The following is a 24,211-nucleotide window of genomic DNA, read 5'->3' on the forward strand; positions in this document are numbered from 1 at the left end:
AACCTATATTTCACAAATCACTGACTGATAAACCAGGGAGTTGGTAAGCTGCCATTTATCATAAGCTAGAAGATGATTTTGTAATTTTTAGAAACTACTTCTGTTTCAAGGGCCACAATTACATCCAAATACAAAATATGTTTGATTACAGTGCATTGGTGTCTCTACTCTTGACAAACAAATGCTGCAGACTGAATCAGGGCCCTTTCGGGGCATGAGACTTTAGATATAAAGGTGTCACAGAGAGTAAAAGAAGAGCTCCTGATTGTGCAAAAACAAGAGCTTCTGGTCACTTCCCATGCAAACAGCAGTCCCCAAAAAGCTATTTTTAAAATTCTGTATTGTTAGCAGAAGACAGCTTAAATCGAAAGCCAAATAAGCTGTCAACTATGTACATGACCAAACATATAAACATGACAAAGTCTGCTGACAAGAGTTTAAATACCGTGATCATCTTCTTGATGATTCCTACTGTCTGATGAGGAGTAACGTGTAATGGCCTGCAGGACCCCTCAAATGTGACAGAGATCCTCATGACGGCACCGTGTTTCTCTCAGTGTGTGTTCACAGACAAACAGTGTGTGAGATCAGTGGGCTCTCGGTAAAACAGCCCCAATAAAACATGGGTTACTAGCTGGGATGTGTTGAGTTCCTGTGGTAATTTGACAATGGATTCTTAAAACACAAATATTCAGATCAACCACCAACTATAGCAGAAACCCATCAAAACATAAATGAATCAACTCTCTTGAAACTAGCTAGTTTTTTCTTCGTTGACTCGCAGTGAACTTCAAAGACTCTTGTCAGAAACACTCTTAAACTGACCCTGAGAGTTTTATTGCAAATTTGCACGTGACCTTTCTCGCTTTCTGACTGTCTTTGAGTTTACAAGTTGCCAAGAGAAACAAGATACAAACAGAAACCTCTGCATCTGCTTCACATCAGTTTGTTTTAGAAGATGCCAATGAAAAAAGTGAAAAATGTGCGGAAAAGTTTGATTGATATCACATGCTAATTAGCAAGCATGCATTTTTTTTCAAGAATTCTTTCTTTCTTTCTATTTATATATATTTTTTCTATTTATATTCTTTAAAAAATTGCCCCTTTTAGACTTGCACTCTATTAATTTACTAACTGCTTATTCCTTTAAAACTAACACTAGCTTCTCTAATTTTTTGTATTCTATCTGTTTGCTTTCTTTTTATTTATTATACAATTAACAAAAAGCAAAAAAAAAAAAAAAAAAAGTCCTCTAACACCAGCTTGCTCTATTCTTTTCCTATTCTATCTGTTTTCTTTTTATTTATTATATAATAATAAATAAACCTTGCTACGTGTACTGTGTTAAGCTAACTGAGACTTGTTATAGCACTTGCATATCATTGCTCTTTTGTTGATTTTGATTGCTTCCATTGTTCTCATTCGCTTTGGATAAAATCATCTGCTAAATTACTAAATGTAAATGTATTTATTTATTTGAAAAAAGGCTGATGAAGACACTAAAACACTTTTTTCAGCTTGTGTTTTCTTTGTCTTGTGGTTCACGGCTAGTCGTAGCAAACCTAAAAAAGTAAAATACTAAACATTAATTGAAACATAAAAAGTGACACATTATTTAAACACTTTGCTGGATTAATGTCATTTAAATCAACTGGTTTTTATTGGAAGTGGATATTCCTCCAGGGGCCCACGCTTGAAGACAAAAAGACGATTTGTCTTGTTGGATAGATTTTTACGCTAAAAAGTGTAAAGGAGAAATCTACTAAACATACAGATGTATTTGCTGTTTATTAGTGCAATAACAACATGCTGCTTTAGCAATAGACCTAAATTAAATGAGAACACTTGATGTTAAGATTAATTAACTAAATAAGATTAACTTATTAATCATGTTGATTATTGCAATTCTACACTAGTGTTATTAATCTGTGTAGCCATTCAATTTGAATTATTTAATCAAATGTCAACCCATGCATGCAGTAAATGATAAGATGAAGGCAAGAGAATTGAAGAAAAAAAAAAAAGAAGTACATAATTGTATGAAATGTTTAAAATACATAGTATTACAGTAAATGCTTGCTCAAAGTATTAGCTACACACAACATTTTAGTTTATTTGCTTTTGGCTTTCCTATTACACCAACGTTTCAAAATATCAATTCTGGTTTGAAGAGGAAACATATTTTATGTTTTATTTTAAAAGTAACATTTACGTAGACTACAGTAGAAGCGTGAAAGATTTTCTGTCAGCTGCCAGTTCCGCTCGTTTCACTGCGCATGCGCACGTTTCCAACATGGCGGCCGCGATGAAGTTGCAGTGCCTTGAGGACTTTCCCTCACATATTCATCCTCTACACGTGCTTATCAACAAATCACAATTCACTCAAAAGTTTCCAGACTACACTGGACCCACATACGCGTTGTTATTGTCCTTGACGGACTCGCAGTCCCCCTCGAATCGGGGCTTTTTGGTCTGCGCGCACGCGACTCCAGAGGAAGAGACCGATGTAAACATTCCCACGTGCGTCGCTGTTTACGTGAGCAGATCTTTCCTCAAACACTACGGACTGAAGGAGCACTCACCGGGAACGCTTCGTCCACAGTCTCTGCTGCCGTTAAAGAAGATCGTGATCGGCGCTCGGACCAAACCAAGCTTTAAATGGGCTTCTTCAGAGAAGTTCTCCAATGCTCTGCTGATCCTGGCGTCCTGTCATGGACAGACTCTGCTGGCGAGACAAGGAGACGCTCTTCTCATCCCCTACCATCATCTACTGGGTGAGGAAGCCGCACAGGTGCAGCAGTACCTGTCGGATGTGGTGGTGCTGGAGTGCACACCTGTCAGTCAGGGCAGGATAACAGTGGACACTAGCGTGGTGCTCTCGGACTGCAGAGATCTGGAGCTTAGCAGCACCAGCATCATGCTAGCTCCCTCCCTCTTCGTCTCTGATTTTGCCCAGTATGCGAACAGTTTGAGTTCTGGCAGCTCTTTGTTGAACAGTAAAGTGTTAGACTTCAGTGCTTTCTCACAGGCTCTTGAATGCAGGCTCGATGTGCGCGTGCTAGAGGTCTCAAATCTCCACAAACCAGGAGGAATACTGTCTAGGCTCGAGCGGGATGGAGGGCTGGACGTTGACAGCACTGTTTTTGTGAGCAGGAGCTTGTTGCTGAAGCTGGGTGTGTTTAACGGGGAGTGGGTCATTGCGTCCGTCCCAGCGGAGAAGATGAAGAAGACTCAGAGTCCTGTCTCGGGCGACCTTGAGAGCATCTGTAAAACTCCCTGTAAGAGACAGGGACGTGTTCATCTGGTTGCAATCAAAGCGTTTGACACAGTTAAGCACCAAGACATGGAGGTGAATGATAATGTGGGCTTGATTTCACCCGTTCAGTGGTTTAACCTGTCAGACGGGATGGCAGTGCCTGTTGGAAACAAGACCATCAAAATTAAGGTGAAGAAGGCTATAATAATTGTGTTGGTCAACTGAATTAAGTCAACCAGTTAAAGTTTTAAAATTCACAGCGTTAAAAATGGAAATCAGATTAGTTTGTTTAGCATTGCTTTTAAGTTAACATTGGATAATTTGAAGTCATTTCATTAATTGGTTTGAGCAGATTTACCATGTGCATAAACATCTTTTATTTGATTTAGAAATATTCTGTGATATTACTCTTAATTCCTCACTTCTTGCCAATGGTTGTTTTTTTTATTTGATTTGGTTTATATTTGGTTGTAAATTTATGCAGTTATAATTTCAGATGCAAGATTAGACCTTGGTGGTAATATATAGTTCACATTTTTGTGAAATATTATTGCATAGCTGTTTTCTATTTTAATATACTTTATGTAATGTATTCCTTTGATTAAAGCTGAATTTTCAGCATCATTACTCCGGTCTTCCAACCCGATCTCATGAAAGTGCGTAGAAATAGTACGCCAAATAAAAACAAAAACTGGTGGTATACGCAAAAATGGGCTTGCAAAAATATGCTATGCAATGGTTAGGGTTGTGGGGTGGATGCGTATCACATGCACGCGAAAACTGCGTATTATACGCACGCTAATAAATTACGTATCGCGTGCACGCGAAAACTGCGTATTATATGCACGTCAACAATATATGCACGCCAACAAATTTCATATCTCATGCACGCGAAAACTGTATTATATGCACGCCAACAAATTTCGTATCTCATGCACGCGAAAACTGTATTATATCAACGCCAACAAATTTCGTATCTCATGCACGCGAAAACTGTATTGTATCAATGCCAACAAATTTCGTGTCGCATGCACGCGAGAACTGCGTATTATATGCACGTCAACAATATATGCACGCCAACAAATTTCGTATCATGCACGCGAAAACTGTATTATATGCACGCCAACAAATTTCGTATCGCATGCACGCGAAAACTGCGTATTATATGCACGCCAACAAATTTCGTATCATGCACGCGAAAACTGTATTATATGCACGCCAACAAACTTCGTATCATGCACGCGAAAACTGTATTATATGCACGCCAACAAATTTCGTATCTCATGCACGCGAAAACTGTATTATATGCACGCCAACAAATTTCGTATCGCATGCACGCGAAAACTGCGTATTATATGTACGCCAACAAATTTCGTATCGCATGCACGCGAAAACTGCGTATTATATGCACGCCAACAATATATGCACGGCAGCAAATTTCTTATCGCAAAAATGGACTTTGGCGTTCATATGATAGCAGTTTTCGCATGCATGCGACACGAAATTTGTTGGCGTGCATATAATAAGCAGTTTTCGCGTGCCTGCTATCATATGAACGCCAAAGTCCATTTTTGCATATCAATACCACGAGTTTTCGTTTTTATTTGGCGTACTATTTATTAGCATTTTCATGAGACCTTCAGTGTCACATGATCCTTCAGAAATCGTTCTAATATGTTGATTTATTATCGATGTTGGAAACATTTTTCAGGATTCTCATTCTTTGATTAGTAAAAAGTTAAAATTAACAGCATTTGTTTAAAATAGAAGTCTTTTGTAACATTACACCCTACAGTTCAAAAGTTTGGGGTCAGTATTTTTTTTCTTTCTATTTCTGAAAGAAATTAACACTTTTATTCAGCAAAGATGTGTTAAATTGATAAAAAGTGATAGTAAAGACTTGTATTGTTAGACAATCTATTTGAAATTAATGCTGCTCTTTTGAAACTTTTTTTTATTGATCAAAGAATCCTGAAAATTGTATCCCAGGTCCGAAAAAAAAATACGAAGCAGCAAAACTGTTTCCAACACTGATAATAAATCAGCATATTAGAATGATTTCTGCTGGATCATGTGACACTGAAAAATGGAGTAATGATGCTGAAAAGGTATCACAGAAATAATTATATTTTAAAGTATATGAAAATAGAAAAGTCATTTTAAATTGTAATATTTCACTATTTTACTTTTTTTTTCTTCTGTATTTTTGATCAAATAAATGCAGCATTGTTGAGCAGAAGAAACTTCTTTAAAAAACATTACAATTTTACTGATCCCCAACTTCTGAACAGCTGTATATACAATCAAGCAGTTGAGATTTACTATATAGCACTTACCCTGGAGGGCCAATCCACTGCAGAGTTTAGCTCCAACCCTGATCAAACTCACCTGTCTGTGATTTTCTAATGATCCTGAAGACATAGATTAGCATGTTCAGGTGTGTTTGATTAGTGTTACAGCTAAACTCTGCAGGAAAGTGGATCTCGAGGTCCAGATTTGAGGAGCCCTGCTATATAGCATATTTTGCTGATGCAAGTGTACTGTATGCAAATATAGCTGGACAAACTTATATATCCAACATCATTTATAGTGTAGATCTGTGCTGTATATTTATAATTTTGGGACTGTAATTATTGAAGCTGTAGAGATTTGCTGCATATAGTATAAATCATTTTCCATGAGTATTACAGTATGTGTGCAAATTAAATCAGTTATACTTTATATATCCAAATTTATATAGAGAGGAAATATAAAACTTCTCTAAATTACATAGGCATGTACATTTTACAAATGTTAGACTTTAAAAGATTGCTTCAACAGAAATGACCCAGATTGCAGATAAAAATAAAACTATAAAAATAGTTAGCTGTCAAACAATTAATTGCGATTAATCGCATCCAAAGTAAAATTTTTAGTTTACATAATGTATGTATGTGTACTCTGTATATTTATTATCCATGTATAAATACACATACATGCATATATATATATGTATAATTAAGAAAAGTGTTATGTTTATATATTAAATATATTTATATATAATATAAAGTATATGAATAAAAATATATGTAAATATTTTCAAAAGATATACAGTATGTGTGTGTATTTATATATAAGTAATAAATATACACAGTACACACACATGTATTATGTAAACAAAACCTTTTATCTTGGATGCGATTAATCGTTTGACAGCACTAAAAAATAGGGGCCTATTTAATACAATTTTTAAATTAAAATGAACAAAAAACAACTCTGGTTATCGACTGCTGCTCGTCTCAAAATGGCCAGAGATTATTTATCACTCTACCACTATATATGGTAATATTCAGCGAGTCGATCAGATGTAAACAGATGTGTGATGTGGTTTAACTCAAGCAGAGGTGGAATAAGGCGTCGTCTGAGGCCGAGTCTCAGATCTCCGTGAGCGCGTGTCGATGTGCAGCGCCACCGTTTGCTAAAGAGCTGCACATTGAAGCCATCATATCTCCAGACTACAACTCCCATGGGCCCTTCGACAGCATCCTCCACAAACACTTCAGCTCACCCAGGTGCTCAGAGCGCATTTACAGTCATATACGAATCATCTTCCTGGTTTTCCTGAGTGTTGTGTTTGTTTGCAGGCTTGTTCAGCGAGGGAGTATATTGGGAATCCCGTCAGAAGGACATCCTGATCTAGTGGAGAACAGCTCTGAAGGAATCCTCAGGTGCCGGTTTATCTTCAGCAGCTGCTTTAGAGAGCATTGAAAATCAGTCCTCATGCAGGTTTTGTGTTTTGCAGGTGGCCTGTGCTGTATTTCAAAGTAAAGCAGGTGTGTGGTTTTTCTGCTGAGGAGGAAGAGGTTTCTTCATATCTGGCTGACTCAATCACACTTCACTGTACATGGTGAGAAATGAAGACAATCACAGAGATATTAATAATAGTCCAATCGGAATCTGCTCTTTTATACCACGCAGTTAATATATGCAGGTGTGTTCAAGTTCTGATTGGCTGTCCACAGGGAGGCTCCGCCCACAGCCTGTCTCCCTGCTCTGTGCTGCAGAAGGGTTCGTCTTTCTGGACGAGTCTCTGTCCTCCGGGTCTCTCCAGCACTGTGGAGAAACTGCTCACTATCATCCAGCCTCACTTCAGTGAAAGGTCAGTATTGTGTACATATTATGAATAAGGTGCTCACGACCTCAATATTGTAGTATTAAGGACACAAAGTCTCATTCAAATGTTAAGCAGATTCATTTTGTGTGTCCTCCTTTCTGTTAGAATGGTAAATCTCAACCTTTTGGACTAGAAGGCCAGCTATTGCCAAATACTTGTTTTCTCTCTTTCTCTCTCTCTCTTTTTTTTTTTCTCTCTCAATATATACTGTGTATATATATATATATATATATACAGTATATATATATATATATATGTGTGTGTATGTACACTCTTAAAAATAAAGGTTCTTTATTGGCATCAATGGTTCCTCAAAGAACCTTTACCATCTATGAAACCTTTTTATTCCACAAAAGGTTCTTCACACTAAGAAAAAATGGTTCATTTAGGAACTGTTCACTGAAAGGTTCTTTGGGGAACCAAAATTGGTTCTTCTATGGCATAGCTGTGAAAACCCCCTTTTGGAACCTTTATTTTTAACACTGTATGTGTGTCCCTGGAGCACAAAAGCAGTCATAAGTCATTGTATGGGTCAAAATAATCGATTTTTCTTTTATGCCAAAAATCATTAGGATATTAAGTAAAGATCATGTTCTGTGAAGATTTTTTGTAAATTTCCTACCATAAATATATCCAAACCTAATTTTTTATTAGTAAAGACAACTTCATTTAGACAACTTTAAAGGTGATTTTCTCAATATTTCGATTTTTTTTGCACCCTCAGATTCCAGATTTTCAAATAGTTGTATCTCAGCCAAATATTGTCCGATCCTAACAAACCATACATCAATGGATGTGTAAATCTCAATTTCTAAAATATTATTACTGTTTAATTTACATAATATTTAAAAAAAATTATTATCTTGCAGCTCTCTAACATTAAAAAGAGGCTGTTCGGTGCTTCTGATGGGTCCAAATGGCAGTGGTAAAGTTACTGCGGTAAGAGCAGCTAGCAGGAGGCTACATCTGCATCTGATCAAGGTGATTTGTGATTTTTCTACATCCTTTTTCTTGAGTTTTGTGTTTTTTTACAGTTACGAGCATCGAAACCTTCACAAGTTGTGTCTTTCATAAGTTCACAGGAAGCAACCCATATGAAAACTAACCATGATTTTACTACAAATAAAACCATGGTTACTATAGTTAAATCAGGGTAACCACAAATTAACCATGTTTTTGCTACACTAACCATCATTTAACCATGGTATTTGCAGTACAACTGTGGTTATACAAATGATAATCAATACCCCCAAAAAAACATGGTTCCTACATGTTTACTACAAAAAAAAAAAAAAACATGGTTACTTTTCGTAAGAGAAAACACAGTTGTTGAGTCTAGTAGAGTTTAGTAGAACTTTAGCATGTTGCTAAGCTAACAAACACGAAGCATAGAAATACATAAAATCGTTGTGTATTTTTAGTCCACATTTCTTTATTTTCGATGAAGCCCTGCACGTGAAATGCAGGCATGATAATCTTGACCTTGAATTAAGAATTTGTTTCCTGTGACTTACTATTTTGAGTTACTCATTTTAGTTAAATTGCAAGCATGTTGTACTAATTTGTTCCCTTGTTTTAGTTGAATCATAGCCACTTTCTACTAATTTGTGGCCAACTAAATTACATCAAGAGAGCAAATGTCACAGTGCTGACTCATATTATGGCCACATTCAATGGTCACATTAAATATGCCGCTTGTCTAATGTTATCGTATGAATAGAGTTGGATATGTGCTGGTGTGTGCAGGTGGACTGCGTCACTCTCTGCGCAGACACTGCGGCTGCCTGCAGGCGAAGATCAAGTCCGTCTTTGAGAGAGCGGAGCTCCATCACCCGTGTGTTTTGCTGCTGAGAAACCTGCAGCTGCTCGGCCAGCCGCGGGACGGCCCGAGACCGACTCAGGGTCACGCCCACGCCTGCCAGCTCGTAGCAGCTGCTCACGCCAGGTGAGGCGCCAACACACCTGCAGCGCACGGGACATTACAGATGCATGCTCCTCTTAAAGGGTTAGTTCACCCAAAAATGAAAATTAGCCTGTTATGTACTCACCCTCGAGGCATCCTAGGTATATATGACTTTCTTCTTTCAGACGAATCCAGTCGGAGTTATATTAAAAATTGTCCTGGCCCCTCCAAGCAGGTGCTTTTTGTCAACAGTCCAGAAGACGTGAAATAAAATGCGCGTATCCGTAATAAAACGGGCCTCACACGGCTCCGGGGGGTGAATAAATGAATCAGATCAAATTTGTAATAGCTTCCTTCTTTCTTCTGCTATTCTGCAGTGTAGTGGTGGTGGGGTCTGTGAGCAGTCAGCGGGAGCTGTCCTCAGATGCGATGGCAGCGTTTGTGCACCAGGTGGCGATAGAGAGCCTGTCCGAGGAGCAGCGCAGGACGATGCTCTCCAGCCTCAGTGAGGACCTGATGTTGGGAAAAGACGTCAATCTTGGGAAGATTGCCAAACAGACAGCTGTGAGACTATAATCTATCTCATCTTTGCATTGAAATTGACCATTATGTACTATTTTATACACATTCCTGGTCCAATTGTGAACCGTTTTGGAGCATGTTATTCCAAAGATAAATGTGGAAAATGCTCTGCATCCAGTGAATTACCATATTATATCACTTTATGTAAGTAAATTTGATTGCCAGTGCTGTTTCATGTTGACTTTGTTTCTGTAGGGTTTTGTTTTAGGAGATATTTGCGCACTCCTTACCAACGCTGGGAAAGCCGCTCACAGACGACTTCTGCAGACATAGTAAGTCTTCACCCTGCTGCTGATATTCACTCCAGGCATTGTTTGTGACCATTCTGTCGAATGGGTCAGAAACTGGAGAGCTGTTTCTTCATGTGTAGTTCTCCAGAAGCGGCGAGTGAACAGGAAGAGGAGGATCTGTGTGTCTCTGGGGTGAGCGTCACGTCTGAGGACTTCAGTACAGCACTGGATATCCTACAGGAGGCACATTCACAAGCCATCGGAGCGCCAAAAGTACAGTTACCTTGTTTTTCCTTGATTGAGTCATTTGTATTAAGCATGCTTTTAAAAACAAGTTGAAAAACAATGTACTTTTAATAAACTGAATTTAATGTTTTTGCACACTTATATGCATGTTCATTGCAATTAAATGAAAAAGTACTATATTTTAAATTTATATCAAAAGCACAACTTAAGTATATCTTTATATGTAATTTCATAATTACTTATTGTCTTGTAAATATGGTTTAATTGTGCTGCCGAATGTACTGACAAGCATTTATGATAAACTAAAATATACTTTAATGTAATTTGTATTGAATCTTGTATGTCAAGTATTTAAATATATAACACAACAATAACACACTACAGTTAATAATCAACTACTTTACATGCACTTTAGCAAGTTAGTCAGCTCATTGTGTCGCTGGTAGAGATGTAATGGTTTGAAAATTACTTATTACGATTATAATGACCTAAATTATCATGGTATTGTTAAAATGTGATGGAAATGCTCAAAAAGTACTGACACTTCAATTGTTTTGACCAAGTTTTGTTTTAAAATCAACAAATAATAAATAAAATCGCTTTTTGTTTGCATAAACACTAAAGCAATAACATTACCAATGATATGTCCGGATTTTAAATGACAACATGACTGACATCAGTTTTTCTAATAGCATGTACGAAATGTTCAAATAAAGCTGTGAAAACGTTTCATAGAATAGTAAACCTCACATTTCAGACTTTAAGTAAATAAAAGAGTTAAGTCAAAATGATAATTGATTTAATAAATGATTGTATGTATTTTATCTGCTCCATAAACAATTCTAGTTAACTTATCTGAATTGTTTAAACGTGTAGAATACACACAAGCTTGTTTTTCATCAACCGGTCAAAATTTACAGCAGGGCATGCAAATTCGGTTTATTTTTTGGCCAGACAAAACCTGCCGCACACAGGCTGAATGTGAATGTAAGTCTCTGTAAATCCACTCTCTGACACTAGGTGGCGCTTATGGAGCAGCAGAATTACAGCATTTTCCCGTAACCTCCATGGACAAAGTAGCATTGTGATTAAAACACTACTTTATTAGGTATTACATGGAGTGAAGATGAAAACAAATTGCCATTGAATCTTTTCTAAAGACAGTCAGAGCCCTTCAGAGGTACATTGATTTAATTAATTCATTCATATATTCATTTGTATAATTCCCTCAGCACTCTTTTAAAACCTCCCCGCTTTCAGCCATGGTTTCACACAAAACGAAACTACTCTATGTGCTGTGTATTTATTTATCCTCAGTTGTTCAAATTGCAGTAATCGAATACGGCTTTAAAGATAATTAAAATATGAAACGGTAAAACTAACCATGGGGAATTTTATCATGATTTATTGTCAAACCATTAATTGTTCCATCCCTAGTCGCTGGTTAGCCTCTGGTCTGTCTGTGTGCGTTTATGTGTTTCGGAAAGGTGTGACTTTTGAGAGTGATTTGCAGGGAGGGTGGGATCTTATGCTTTCAAAGCTAGCTTGCTATTCCTGTTCTCTTCAAAATCACCTACCCTACCTTTAAAGTCATAAAAGTTCACCCAGAAATTAAGATTGGGCCTTAATGTGCTATTTTCATAACTAGCAGTAAAATCTCATGCTCTTAACGCTGTGGACGTGTCTAAAACTTCGAGTTTGTCCTCTCTTCTTCATCTCAGATCCCGTCAGTCAGATGGCAGGACGTCGGTGGACTGCAGCAGGTTAAGAAGGAGATTCTGGACACGATTCAGCTTCCTCTGGAGCATCCAGAGCTGCTCTCGCTGGGACTGCGGCGCTCCGGCCTGCTGCTCTACGGGCCGCCAGGCACCGGAAAAACCCTGCTGGCCAAAGCCGTCGCCACCGAGTGTACCATGACCTTCCTCAGGTGACTACATTACTTAATTTTAGGGCTGTCAGTTTAACGCATCAACTTAATAAGCTGTGAAAAAATAACGCGATTAAAATATTTTAACGCAGTTAGCGCACTGGCCCCGCCCCCAAACCTTTTTGTCTCATATTTATATCATATGATAAGCAACATCACACCAGCAGCGAGAGCAATATCACATGAGTGCTGTTTTTGTCCCGATCTATCACGAGTTTAAATGTGATTTTATACAACAGTTCAGTAAATATGAAGTTAATATTGTTATATTTCATTTTAAATACAATATTGTCTGTTTTTCCCTCAATTTTGCAGAGAAAATATTATCTTTAAAGCCCTAGCAGAATTGTTGTGTGTTTCCGAGCAACACAGCAGTGTTTAGTTTCTGATTGAATCCACGTTTTGAACGAATCGTGTGAACCAATGATTCAATAGTCTGACTCATAAAGACATTTACGGCCACCTGCGGGTAGTTTCTTATGTAGAGTATCATTTCATAAAAAAAAATTAAAATAAAATAAAATTCAAGGTATAGTTGACCCAAAAATTTTAATTCTGTCATCAATTACCCTCATGTCATTTCAAACCTGTATGACTTTCTTCTTTTGCACAACACAAAAGAAGGTATTTTGAAGACTTTTTCAGGTATTTTCACAGCCAAATTTAATTTGCAATTCATCAGATTAATTCATTGACACATCATGTAATTAATTAAATAAAAATGTAATCAACTGACAGCCCTACTTTATTTGCTTTGAGTTTGAAATATTCGAGAGACTGGTTAGAGTACATAACTAAATGAACAATGTCACCTAAAGTGTGTGTTTGGTGTTTGTTTTCAGTGTGAAGGGTCCTGAACTCATCAACATGTACGTTGGTCAGAGTGAGGAGAACATTCGAGAGGGTAAGAGTAACGAAATAAACTACTCCTCTCAATCTGCTGATCCATTTCATATTATTTTCACTATGTTTATTTTATTGAGCATGTTAACATTTCTCTCTCTCTGTCCGTCAGTGTTCAGTAAGGCCAGAACCGCTGCTCCCTGTATCATCTTCTTTGATGAGCTGGACTCTTTGGCTCCTAATAGAGGCCACAGTGGAGACTCAGGAGGGGTGATGGACAGGTCAGGATCACAAGATATGTGCAGATACTAACCCTCTGGGGTCTGAGGGTGTTTTGGGGCCCTGGAGAAGTTTTGACATGCCCTGACATTTGTGCTTTTTTCAGTTGCTTATACACATTTTTATGGCTAAAGTCTAAAAACACTGTATTCAGCACAAACTGGGCTACAATAATATGTGAGCAGCATGTACATACGTGATTGTGTTTTTGAGAAAACAACGTTTATGCGTGGTTAGAAAAAAACTAAAATTTTAAAGTAACTGAAATAAGGCCATAAAACACATACAGAAAATTTGTTCACAAGACTTTTGAGAACTGTATCTTGTAGCCTAGAATATTTGCTTCAAAATGATCTGAAAATAATCTAACTCACTCATTCAGAGAAAACAATATATTGATTTAAATTTTCTAAGTCACTTTTTGAGTAGAAAGGGTCTATGCGAGAGGGCGTGAACTATCCTGGATAATGCTGTGACTCACACCTGAGAAGACAGGGCCCGCATAATGAGCTCCATAATGAGCCATTGAGTCAGGTGTGTGACTGAGAGGGAATTGCTACAAGAAAGAATGTGAGGAAAAAAGAAATGTGTATACATATAACTATCACATAAAATAACTTGAGATTCACTTGCGAGTGCAGTTAAACAGTTTATTAGGAACAAACAAACAAATAAACAACAGAAGAGTCAAGACATCGTGGGTGCAATATCCAAAATATCCAAAACAGTGGCAGGAAACTGGAACCCAGGAAAACGGGAGACAGCAGAAACTGCATGAGAAAACACAAAACAGACGTGAGCAACACAATGAACGGACAAAGACAAAGCAAACATGGTGGCAATACATACACTACCAGTCAAATTATTTAAACAGTAAGATTTGTAATGTTTTTTTATAAGAAGTGTCTTCAGCTCAACAAGCCTGCATTTATTTGATCCAAAGTACAGCAAAAACAGTACATTATATTTATTATAATATATAGGCATATTGTTACTATTCAAAATAAATAAAGCACCCCCACACACACACACACACACTAAAATTAATAAATAAATTAGTGAGCATGTTGATAGGCTTATCAGGAGCAACTATATTATTACATTAGCAATCACCAATATTGTCCACGTGATTTTATAACATAGATGCACACATGCATTGCATGTATTATCATACAATGCAAAAACAACTTCATAAGACTTACTTCATTTGAGAGTAGACATTTTTAGCTTTCTATAGATATATTTCTCATGTCTCTGTGTGAAGTATTTGCTGAGTTACAGTTCATTTTAGTGACGCGTTTCAAAAAGCAGTTCGCGGAGACGGAGAAGACAGAGCGCGCACCCTGTTTGTTTTCTTTATTCTTCAAAAGCACAAAGTTTAGTTGTTATTATGAGTGTATACAAATAAAAGTAGAGTATTGCTCTTATCTGTACGATCAAAAATGGCAGATAATAATTCAAGCTCATTTCGGCCTTATCAGGAAAATCTGCCTCAAAACGCGTATATGCGTTTGTCGACCCCAGATGGGGTCGAGATAGACAAGGGATAGAGAGCGAGGACTCAATTGCAGGAGTAATGGGCTTTATTGATAATAAAAACAAACAAGCAAACAAAACTACCCCGTAGGGGAAAACAGATTGGCAAGGCTGGACAAGGTTAGACAAGGCAGGGCAGGATACCAGGCACACACAACATTCGACGACGAACTCGCACGGGACTGCAAACACAAGGAGAATAAATAGGGAGCAAAAGAGGAGGGTAACGAGGTAAAACACAGGTGGGGCAAATTAACCAATAATCAGGTAACAAGATGGGTGGGGTCAAGACAATTGACATGAGAGCACATGGGACATAGAACCAAACAAGCCATGTGCTCACACAAAAAACACAAGCACATGGCCAGCAAAACAAATCACTAGCCATGTGCAAAACAGGACACGAACACGCAGCTAATGAAGAGACTCATAAGCCGCGTGTTCACACAAAACATGACAAACATGAAACCACGCAGCCAGTGAAAAAAAACACAAGCTGCGTGCAACCCGAACCACGTGCCGGACAAAACACAACACATACGGACAGAGGAGCGCACGTCCCGAGCGAACTCGAGACTGCACGCTCCCACAGCAAGACAGACCTGGAACGTGAGTGTCCGAATCCCGACACGAAAACCAGAACAGAGCCTAAACAAGACCAGAGTGGTGGATGGTCCAGGGTGGGATGGGAGGGTTGATCCAGGGAGGCTCCAGCAGTGCTGGGGTCCTGGCGGACGGCCAGGGTGGGGCCAGCAGCTTGGCAGGCAGAAAGAGCAGCCCAGGCAGGACAGGAAACAAGGGCGGAGCCGTCAGGGCGAGGAGCCTGAGCTTGGGCGGAGCCAGCAGGGCAAGGAGCTTGGGTGGAGCCGGCAGGGCAAGGAACCTGGGTGGAGACGGCAGGGCAAGGAACCTGGGTGGAGACGGCAGGGCAAGGAGCTTGGGTGGAGCCGGCAGGGCAAGGACCTTGGGTGGAGACGGCAGGGCAAGGAACCTGGGTGGAGACGGCAGGGCAAGGAACCTGGGTGGAGACGGCAGGGCAAGGAGCTTGGGTGGAGCCGGCAGGGCAAGGAGCTTGGGTGGAGCCGGCAGGGCAAGGAACCTGGGTGGAGCCGGCAGGGCAAGGACCTTGGGCAGAGCCGGCAGGGCAAGGAGCTTGGGTGGAGCCGGCAGGGCAAGGAGCTTGGGTGGAGCTGGCAGGGCAAGGAGCTTGGGTGGAGCTGGCAGGGCAAGGAGCTTGGGTGGAGCCGGCAGGGCAAGGACCTTGGGCAGAGACGACAGGGCAAGGAACCTGGGTGGAGCCGGCAGGGCAAGGACCTTGGGCGGAGACGGCAGGGCAAGGAACCTGGGTGGGAGCGTGCGGTCAAGGAGCTCTGGGGCGACCTCCTGGCCAGCAGCTGGCTCTGGATCGGCCTCCAGGCCTTGAAGGCACGCGGCTCGAGCACACTCACCAGAAAACAAGACAAGAAGGGAGTGTCAGGGCTCTGTCACAAAACCATGAATAAACTAGACCGAAGTGACAGAACCCTGACAAAAAAGGAAATAAAATAACCACACATATTGAAAGTAACACAATATTAAATATCATTACATTTGTTTTTATTCGGTTCTATGCACATTCATAGAGTGACAATGGCTTAAGAGAGAGAGAGAGAGAGTGAAACCTGTGCACTGAATACAGCCAGGTGGTGCGGCGCAGCATATATTTTCAGCTCATATTTTTGGCCGATAATTTTCGGTGGCTGGAAATTCAGATTCATTAAAAAAGAATCAGCTCGTTCATGAATCAGGTACGCTATCCTGTCTCAGGATGTCTTCGAGGAATGAATTTCATGTAGTGGAGTAAAAAGTAAGATATTATTATTTGGAATTTAGTGAAGTAAAAGTAAAAGGTTCCCAAAATAAAAATAATAATAATAATAATATTAAAAAATACTCATATAATGCTTAGACACTTGTATTAAAGGGTTACTCCACCCCAAAATGAAAATTTAGTCATTAATCACTTACCCCCATGTCTTTCCAAACCCGTAAAAGCTTTGTTTGTTTTTCGGAACACAATATAAGATATTTTGGATGAAAACCAGGAGGCTTGTGACTGTCCCATTGACTGCCAACTAAATTACACTGTCAAGACACAGAAAAGTATAAAAAACATTGTCAAAATAGTCCATCTGCCATCAGTGGTTCAATCTGAATTTTATGAAGCGACCAGAATACTTTTTGTACGCAAAGAAAATAAAGCTCTGTCTCAGCGTAGCGCCATTTTGGAGAGCATCCGATGAACGCAAAGTGTGTACACTATTCTCTGTCATCAAAAATATGTTACGGTTACTTTACACAGATTAGCCTCATTTGAATTAATTTTACGTCATTGATTCTGTTACTTTCCTGTTTAATACTGTGAAGTACAGTGGCCCAGTAGTGCACAACACAACAAAATCTCCACAACACACCATAAACAAGCCACAACACAACGAAATTAGCACAAAACAACGAAATCTCTACAACACACCGGAAACAAGCCACAACAAAATGAAATTAACACAACACAGCGAAATCTCTACAACACACCAGCAAAAAAGCCACAACACGACAAAATTAGTACAACAAAACGCAAACAAGTCGCAAGTTCGCAACATAACAAAATTAGCAAAACACAATGAAGTTAACACAACGGAAACAAGCCACAACACAATGAAATTAGTTCAACACAATGGAAACAAGCCACAACACAATGAAATTAGTTCAACACAATGGAAACAAGCCGCGACATAACAAAATTAGCACAACACAACAGAAACGGGCCACAATACAATAAAATTGCCACAACACAATGAAATTAGGACAACACAATGGAAACAAGCTGCAACCAAGGTTATTTTCATAAACGAAATCTAAAACTAAGACGAAACTAACAACAGTTATTGAAAAACTAACTGAAATAAAATAATAATTATCAAAAATAAATAATCTATGCCTAGCATCTTGTGATCACTCTGCCAAACTTTCGAACAAATGTGCAAAAGCTAAATCACATCATACACATGCTTATAATTCTTCATAAATAAAGAAAAGAACATATTAAAATATGAGCCTTTATTGTGAAAGTGCCCCTATTATGGAGTTTTGAAAATTACCTTTCATGCAGTAACACAGCTCTAAGTGAATGAAAACATCCTACAAAGTTTTAAATCTGAAAGTGCACCGTGTATAAAGTTATTGTCTCTCAAAAGAAAGAGTCGACTCTGAATCATTGAAACGAGTCGTTTTTAAAACGAATCTTAAGCCGATTCATGTTGACGTCAACATGAAACATTAGCATATTGCCCGTCCACTTGTTGCCACTAGGTGCAGCTTTTGGAGCGTTAAAAATAGCTGTTTCCCCGGGAACGCTGTACACAAAGCAGCACTGCACTCTGCTTTAAATGAAATCGACCAATCGGACCAATCACCGCAGATTAGCGTCACGCAAAGGAGGGGTTTAGAAAAATGAATCATTGAGCGAATCGTTTGGGAGTCGTTGAGCAAATAAGGTAAAAATAAATGCATATTATAAGAAAATGAAAGTGTTTTTTGACCTTGCATGCATGTCAACCTGTTGTTGGGGACTCCCAAAACCCAAATATGAACCTTTCATAACCCATAATAGGGGCACTTTAAATACGATTGCCATTATTATTGAATTTAAATTAGTCCCAGTCATGATTATGGTTAAATAAGAAAAAAGACATAACCAAATTAGGCTACATTTATTTTCATATTAAATATCTCAACACACATCATTAGATATGACATTAACTTGTGTAGATTTATTTAGTAAAAAGGCTTGACTGCTTCCTTTGGCGTATATTTGTATACTTTTACCATCTAATCAATCTCAGCATGCATTAATTTTGTGTCGCTAAACGTTTGCCTCACTAAGGTTAAATTATGTCTTTCTTCGGCCTTTGCTCTGGAAGTGATCTGTTGATTCTGCTAAACTTTAATTAAAACTGAAACTAAACTATATAAAAACTAAATAAAAATGTTCACAAAATAAAACCGAATCTAAAACTAACAAACATATTAATGGAACTAATAAAAACTAAAGTGAATTTTATAGCAAATTTGAAAGCGATATTAAAATAAAACGAATTTAAAAATTCTAAACTATAATGCAACACAACGAAATGAGCACAACATAATGAAATTAGGCCTATGCATTGTGTTGTGGAGATTTCATTGTGTTGTGCACTACTGGGCCATCGTAGTGAAGCCACTTTCAAATGTGTATAAAGGCTAAAGGACTGCTGCATCATGACAAGCCAGGGTTTGCCATGTTTTATTATTAGGGTTGTGTCGCAGCTTTTAGCAGAGCTGGATGGTCTTGATTCGTCTGGAGACGTCTTTGTGATCGGAGCAACTAATCGCCCAGATCTACTGGACCAATCATTGCTCAGGCCTGGCAGGTAAATACATTCAGATTCAGTTGCTTTTCAGTTTGTCTTGCATTTTTGCAATGTTTCTTTCTTTCCAGATTTGATAAGTTGGTGTATGTGGGCGTGAATGAAGACAGAGAATCTCAGCTGCAGGTTCTGAAGGCGATCTTATGCAGGTGAGTGTGTTAATCATCAATCTCCTCTCTCTCAGTGCTGGAGCGTGTTTGCTGCTGACTCTCTGCTGCTCTTCTGCTTGGAGGTTTAAGGTGGACCCCAGTGTGTGTCTGTCGGAGGTCGTGGAGTCCTGTCCGCCTCAGCTGACCGGAGCCGATCTCTACGCGCTCTGCTCGGACGCCATGATGTGTGCCATCAAGAGGAAGATTACACGAATCACTGAAGGTATGTGGAAAATCAAGCAGTGAAGGATGAACGGCCTTTTTTGATTGTGACTCAGGGGTGAGTGACCATGAATGCCAAATGTCACAGAAAATGCCACAGTCGCTGTTACCTCCGAGGAGTGTTTAGTTGTTGGTCATTACACACATAAATTAATGTTGACATTTATGTGACCGCTCAAAACAAACTCAGACATATTTAAAGCGAACTGATCTTAGGATGTCATCATTGTTTTCTTGGTACCATGCCACATGTAGGAAAATGTTATTTCTTTAGAGATGACAAGCTTTTTTCTTTCAAAAATCGTTTTAATATGATGATTTGGTGCTCAGTTATTATCCATTTCAACTGGTTCTTAATTATTAAGAAACAGTTTTTGATGATTTTGTTTATATATATATATATATGATGAAAAGAAGATTTAAAAAAACAGAATTTACTTGAAATACAAATCTTTATAAACGTCTTTACTGTCAGTCTTTTATCAGTTTAATGCGTTCCTTATGAATACAAGTATTATATTATATTAATAGTGCTGTCAAAATTAGCATGTTAACGCATGCTATTATTTTTTCCAGTTTAATGGCATTAAAAATATTGAATGCAGTTAACGCAGGGTTAAGGCTAGGGTTGGCCTCCCCACTCACAACTGCTGCTTCTGGCCATATGTCAGAAAAAACGAATCTTCCTGTCCTGTCAGCCATTATACTGTGCTCATAGCGTGCTCTTCAGTTGCATGCCCAAATGTAGCGGCGCGTGCTGTAGCTTGTATCATTTCATATTTAAGCACGAATGAAAGTACGAGTATGCGTGTCAGATCCGCGTCACGTTCAGCAGCGGCAGCTCTTAAAGTAATAGCAGCCAAATAACATGTCAAAGAACAAAAGAAAAAAAGAGGAAATCAATAACTTTTGTAGCTTTAAATATTCATGTATATTTAATTTAAAATGTAAAACTTGATTCAATTTCTGTATATTTCCTACTTGCTGAAGGGCACAGGTAAATGTGACATTTATTATAATAAGTTTATGTGAAGATTGTTTTAAGTTCACTTAAGTTAGAAGTTGTTATTTTTTTTTAAAGTTTAATCAATGTTAAAATTGATAGCTCTCAATAATACTGTAATGTTGAATGGCTATAGTCAATGGTTAGATATTAGGAAAAAAAGGAACATTTCATCAGTAGTATTGTTATCAATGAGTATCAGTCATAAAAAAAGATGCCATTAAACAAATATTAAAAATATACTGTCTTTATGTTGTTTCTAGATTAATTTGAAGATTGAATGTGAAATTATTGCAATATAAAGGTATATTTAAAAACTTTAATGTTAGTTAAAGTGCAATTAATCATGATTAATTTCAGGAAAAAATTGTGATTCATTAGTTCATTTTTTTTAATCCGTTGACAGCACCATATATTATATATTACTGTTTTGAATTAAATAAATTCAGCCTTGCTGAACACCAGACTTCTTTAAAAAACACAAAAATATTAGTTATGATAAATAATTGTAAATAATTGAATTATGAATACAGTAAATACAATTATACATAATGTAGTTATACATAAGTTTTCTTTTTCAATAAGTCAGTTTATATATATATATATATGGACTGTGATTAATCATGATTAATCGCAAATTTAAAATACTAGGATTTACCTGTAAATGTGTTGAAATAAAGAAATGCATGAAACTAGTTTAAGGAAACAGAACCTTTCACACTTCCGCCAGGTATGAGACATAATCCTTATTATCCTTTTATTATTATTCTTTTGTTTTTATTCAGACATTATCAGCCTTTAAACTGGCAATAAAATGTTTACCAAGCCACATCGCTTCAATCCCTGTATACATTTACCCAACTATTATCAAAAGTGTTTCTAAATAAATACAACAAAACATTTCTTGCGACCTTACGTGAAGTATTATGACAAAATGCATTATGAAGAAGAATTGGACCTGTTCTGCAGCTGCATTAGAGCTAATATTAGCATCATGCTTCATAAGACAGTTTATGAGATTAATAGTACACTTTTACTCAGAACTCACTTCAAACCACCATCGAGTGTTTGTAACAACTTCCTTTTACATGTGGAATTTGGTCGTTTACTGTTGTTAAAATATGCTATTTATAGCCTTTTATATCGCTGCACAAATTAGCATTTCAGATGTACACATTAATCAAAAAAAATCACATACAGACCATATCCTATCGTAATCGTGTGCTTATTATCTTATATAATCTTTAGTGGCTGTTGTCATGATTATTTGTGCTGCTCTGCTGAAACTCACGTTGTTTGTGATGTTACCGTCTCTCCGTTCTTAAGTTGTCAGGGATACATTCCAAGTATAATACACATTAGTAAATGGATCTTCTTAATTTTTATTTGTCTATATACACTTTGGGCGGCCGCGGTACATTAAAAAAGTTGCCCAAAATGGCTCTGTAATTTTTCCCACGACTGTATTTTCAAAATAGCCCACTTGTGCCGTTACCCTGGCAACACTGGTTCGCTGTACCCTCATCACACAATGATAGATAACCTTTTTTATATATATATATATGATTATACATCCAATTACTTATAAGATTTTAAATAATAAAATATATTGTTATTATAATTATATATAATAATGTTTAATAAACAATATTATACAATAAGAAGTGACACTTGTTTATTAATTGTGTGTAGGAAGTTGAAAACACTCCTTTGATCCTTCATCTTTCATCTTCACTGATCCGTCAGCTTTGTAAGATGCAGTCATAAACAGACACTCATCAGCATGTTCAAACATTCACTTCCGTGCAAATATTTGCAATCTATTAATAAACAAAATATTAAAACAGTGTCTGTGCATTTGCCAGTTCTATACCTGAGATCTTTATTGGTTAAAGTTTAGAGGATTGAGATATGTTTAAACCAAGAAGAAATTAAAAGTATATTTTATGCATGAAACCCACGTGTCCATATTCCAGCTACTCGCTCTGAGCCTAAAAACAAACTCTACGCAAGTATGTGAACACAAACGCTATGCAGTAATTTCCCCTCATTTTAACCCTGTGCTTTGGCAATGTGTTGGTGAGGCGTTCACGTCTGCTTGAGTAGAGGATGTTTCTGGCCTGACTCTGTCAGTCTCTCTGCTTCTTTCTCAATGTCTGCTCTACTTGCCTTCACTCTTTCTTCATCTCTGTCTCTGTGATGCAGGTGTGGATTCAGAGGCCAGCGCTCTGACTCTGTGTTCAGAAGACTTCAGACAGGCTCTGGCAGGCCTTCAGCCGTCCGTCTCTGAGCAGCAGCTCAACAGATACAAGCTCATCCAGCAGAAATTCACCGCAAAATAACACTCGCCCATCTGAAATCACGTAACTTCTGAAGCTAAAACTTTTGCACTGTGTCCTAACCAGTGTGATAAAGCTACTCTCATTGGCTCTTATAACTAAATATTAAACGTCAAATATCATCTGACTGGCTATGATTGTGTCATGTTTCACTTTCAGTGAGCACAGACACAAGAAACTTGTTGCTTCACATCTGGTTAGGACACAGAATGGGTAAAATGTGTAGTAAGTCGAACCTGCTCATGTTTACTTTCTTATCCCGTAGGATTTCTTTGCATCTTCCTTAATGGGTTTCATATTTAATGCTTGAATGGAAATCAGTCAGGCTAAAAAAAGCAAATGAGAAACTAGAAATGAGATTAAATATAATGAAAACTGATTTCTAACTAGCACTACAAAAACTATAACTAAAGATAAACTTCAGCTAGACAGTGTGTGTGTGTGTGTGTGTGTGGGAGAGAGAGAGAGATGAAGCGCACTTAATTACAGTGTTTTTCATAAATGTGAAGTGAAACATTCCCATAAATCGTCCTCAGGGCTTCGATTTTTACATATTTGCACACATTGGTCACACTTTATATTAAGTGCTTAGTTTTGGATCATTTAATTCATAATTAATTTGCTATGCAAATGGTATAATGAGCTGATGTCAGTGGTTTGATTTATGTCTGTATATTTTTAGAAATGTTAATATTTTTGTTTTATAACTGTGTAATTACTACTTTATTACTATGTTGTTACTGCATAAATGTAACAAAGGACAAATGGAACAACTTAATATAAAGTGTTACCTTGTTTATTCAAAGAATTACTGAAAAGAATCTTAAAATGCTCTGATATTAAACGTATGTGATTCTTCAAACAAATCTGTGTGTCTGCTTTGACATAGTAGCTAGAGATAGAAGACAATATGAACACAAAAGACAGAATTGTTCAAAAGAGAAAATAAGTTTCAAAGTTTCTGTTTTGACTCGTGCTGTATCTTGTTGCTGGAAGTTACTGGAAGCAAGTGCGACGGGTGAATCTCACGAAAAATGTCAAGACATGTTTGAGTCGTATTTCACCTCAAAATCAGATGAAACTAAACAAGTTAGAATT

At 37.8% G+C, this 24,211-nt stretch overlaps 1 protein-coding gene across 1 annotated transcript; it reads left to right on the forward strand.

Moving 5' to 3' along the window:
• The first annotated feature begins 1,964 nt into the window (after nt 1–1,964).
• Nucleotides 1,965–23,979, forward strand: pex6 (peroxisomal biogenesis factor 6). The gene is given in 19 exon segments (XM_058760257.1): nt 1,965–3,445; nt 6,638–6,807; nt 6,880–6,963; nt 7,038–7,120; nt 7,123–7,142; nt 7,258–7,394; nt 8,279–8,390; nt 9,156–9,192; nt 9,195–9,354; nt 9,690–9,876; nt 10,090–10,166; nt 10,265–10,397; nt 12,092–12,297; nt 13,140–13,201; nt 13,313–13,421; nt 19,287–19,403; nt 19,472–19,549; nt 19,633–19,772; nt 22,980–23,979. Coding segments are annotated over 19 exon segments (3,309 nt in total). The 5' UTR covers nt 1,965–2,185; the 3' UTR covers nt 23,117–23,979.
• The last annotated feature ends 232 nt before the right edge of the window (nt 23,980–24,211 follow it).

The sequence above is a fragment of the Onychostoma macrolepis genome, chromosome 22, assembly GCF_012432095.1.
Source record: "Onychostoma macrolepis isolate SWU-2019 chromosome 22, ASM1243209v1, whole genome shotgun sequence".
NCBI lineage: Eukaryota > Metazoa > Chordata > Actinopteri > Cypriniformes > Cyprinidae > Onychostoma > Onychostoma macrolepis.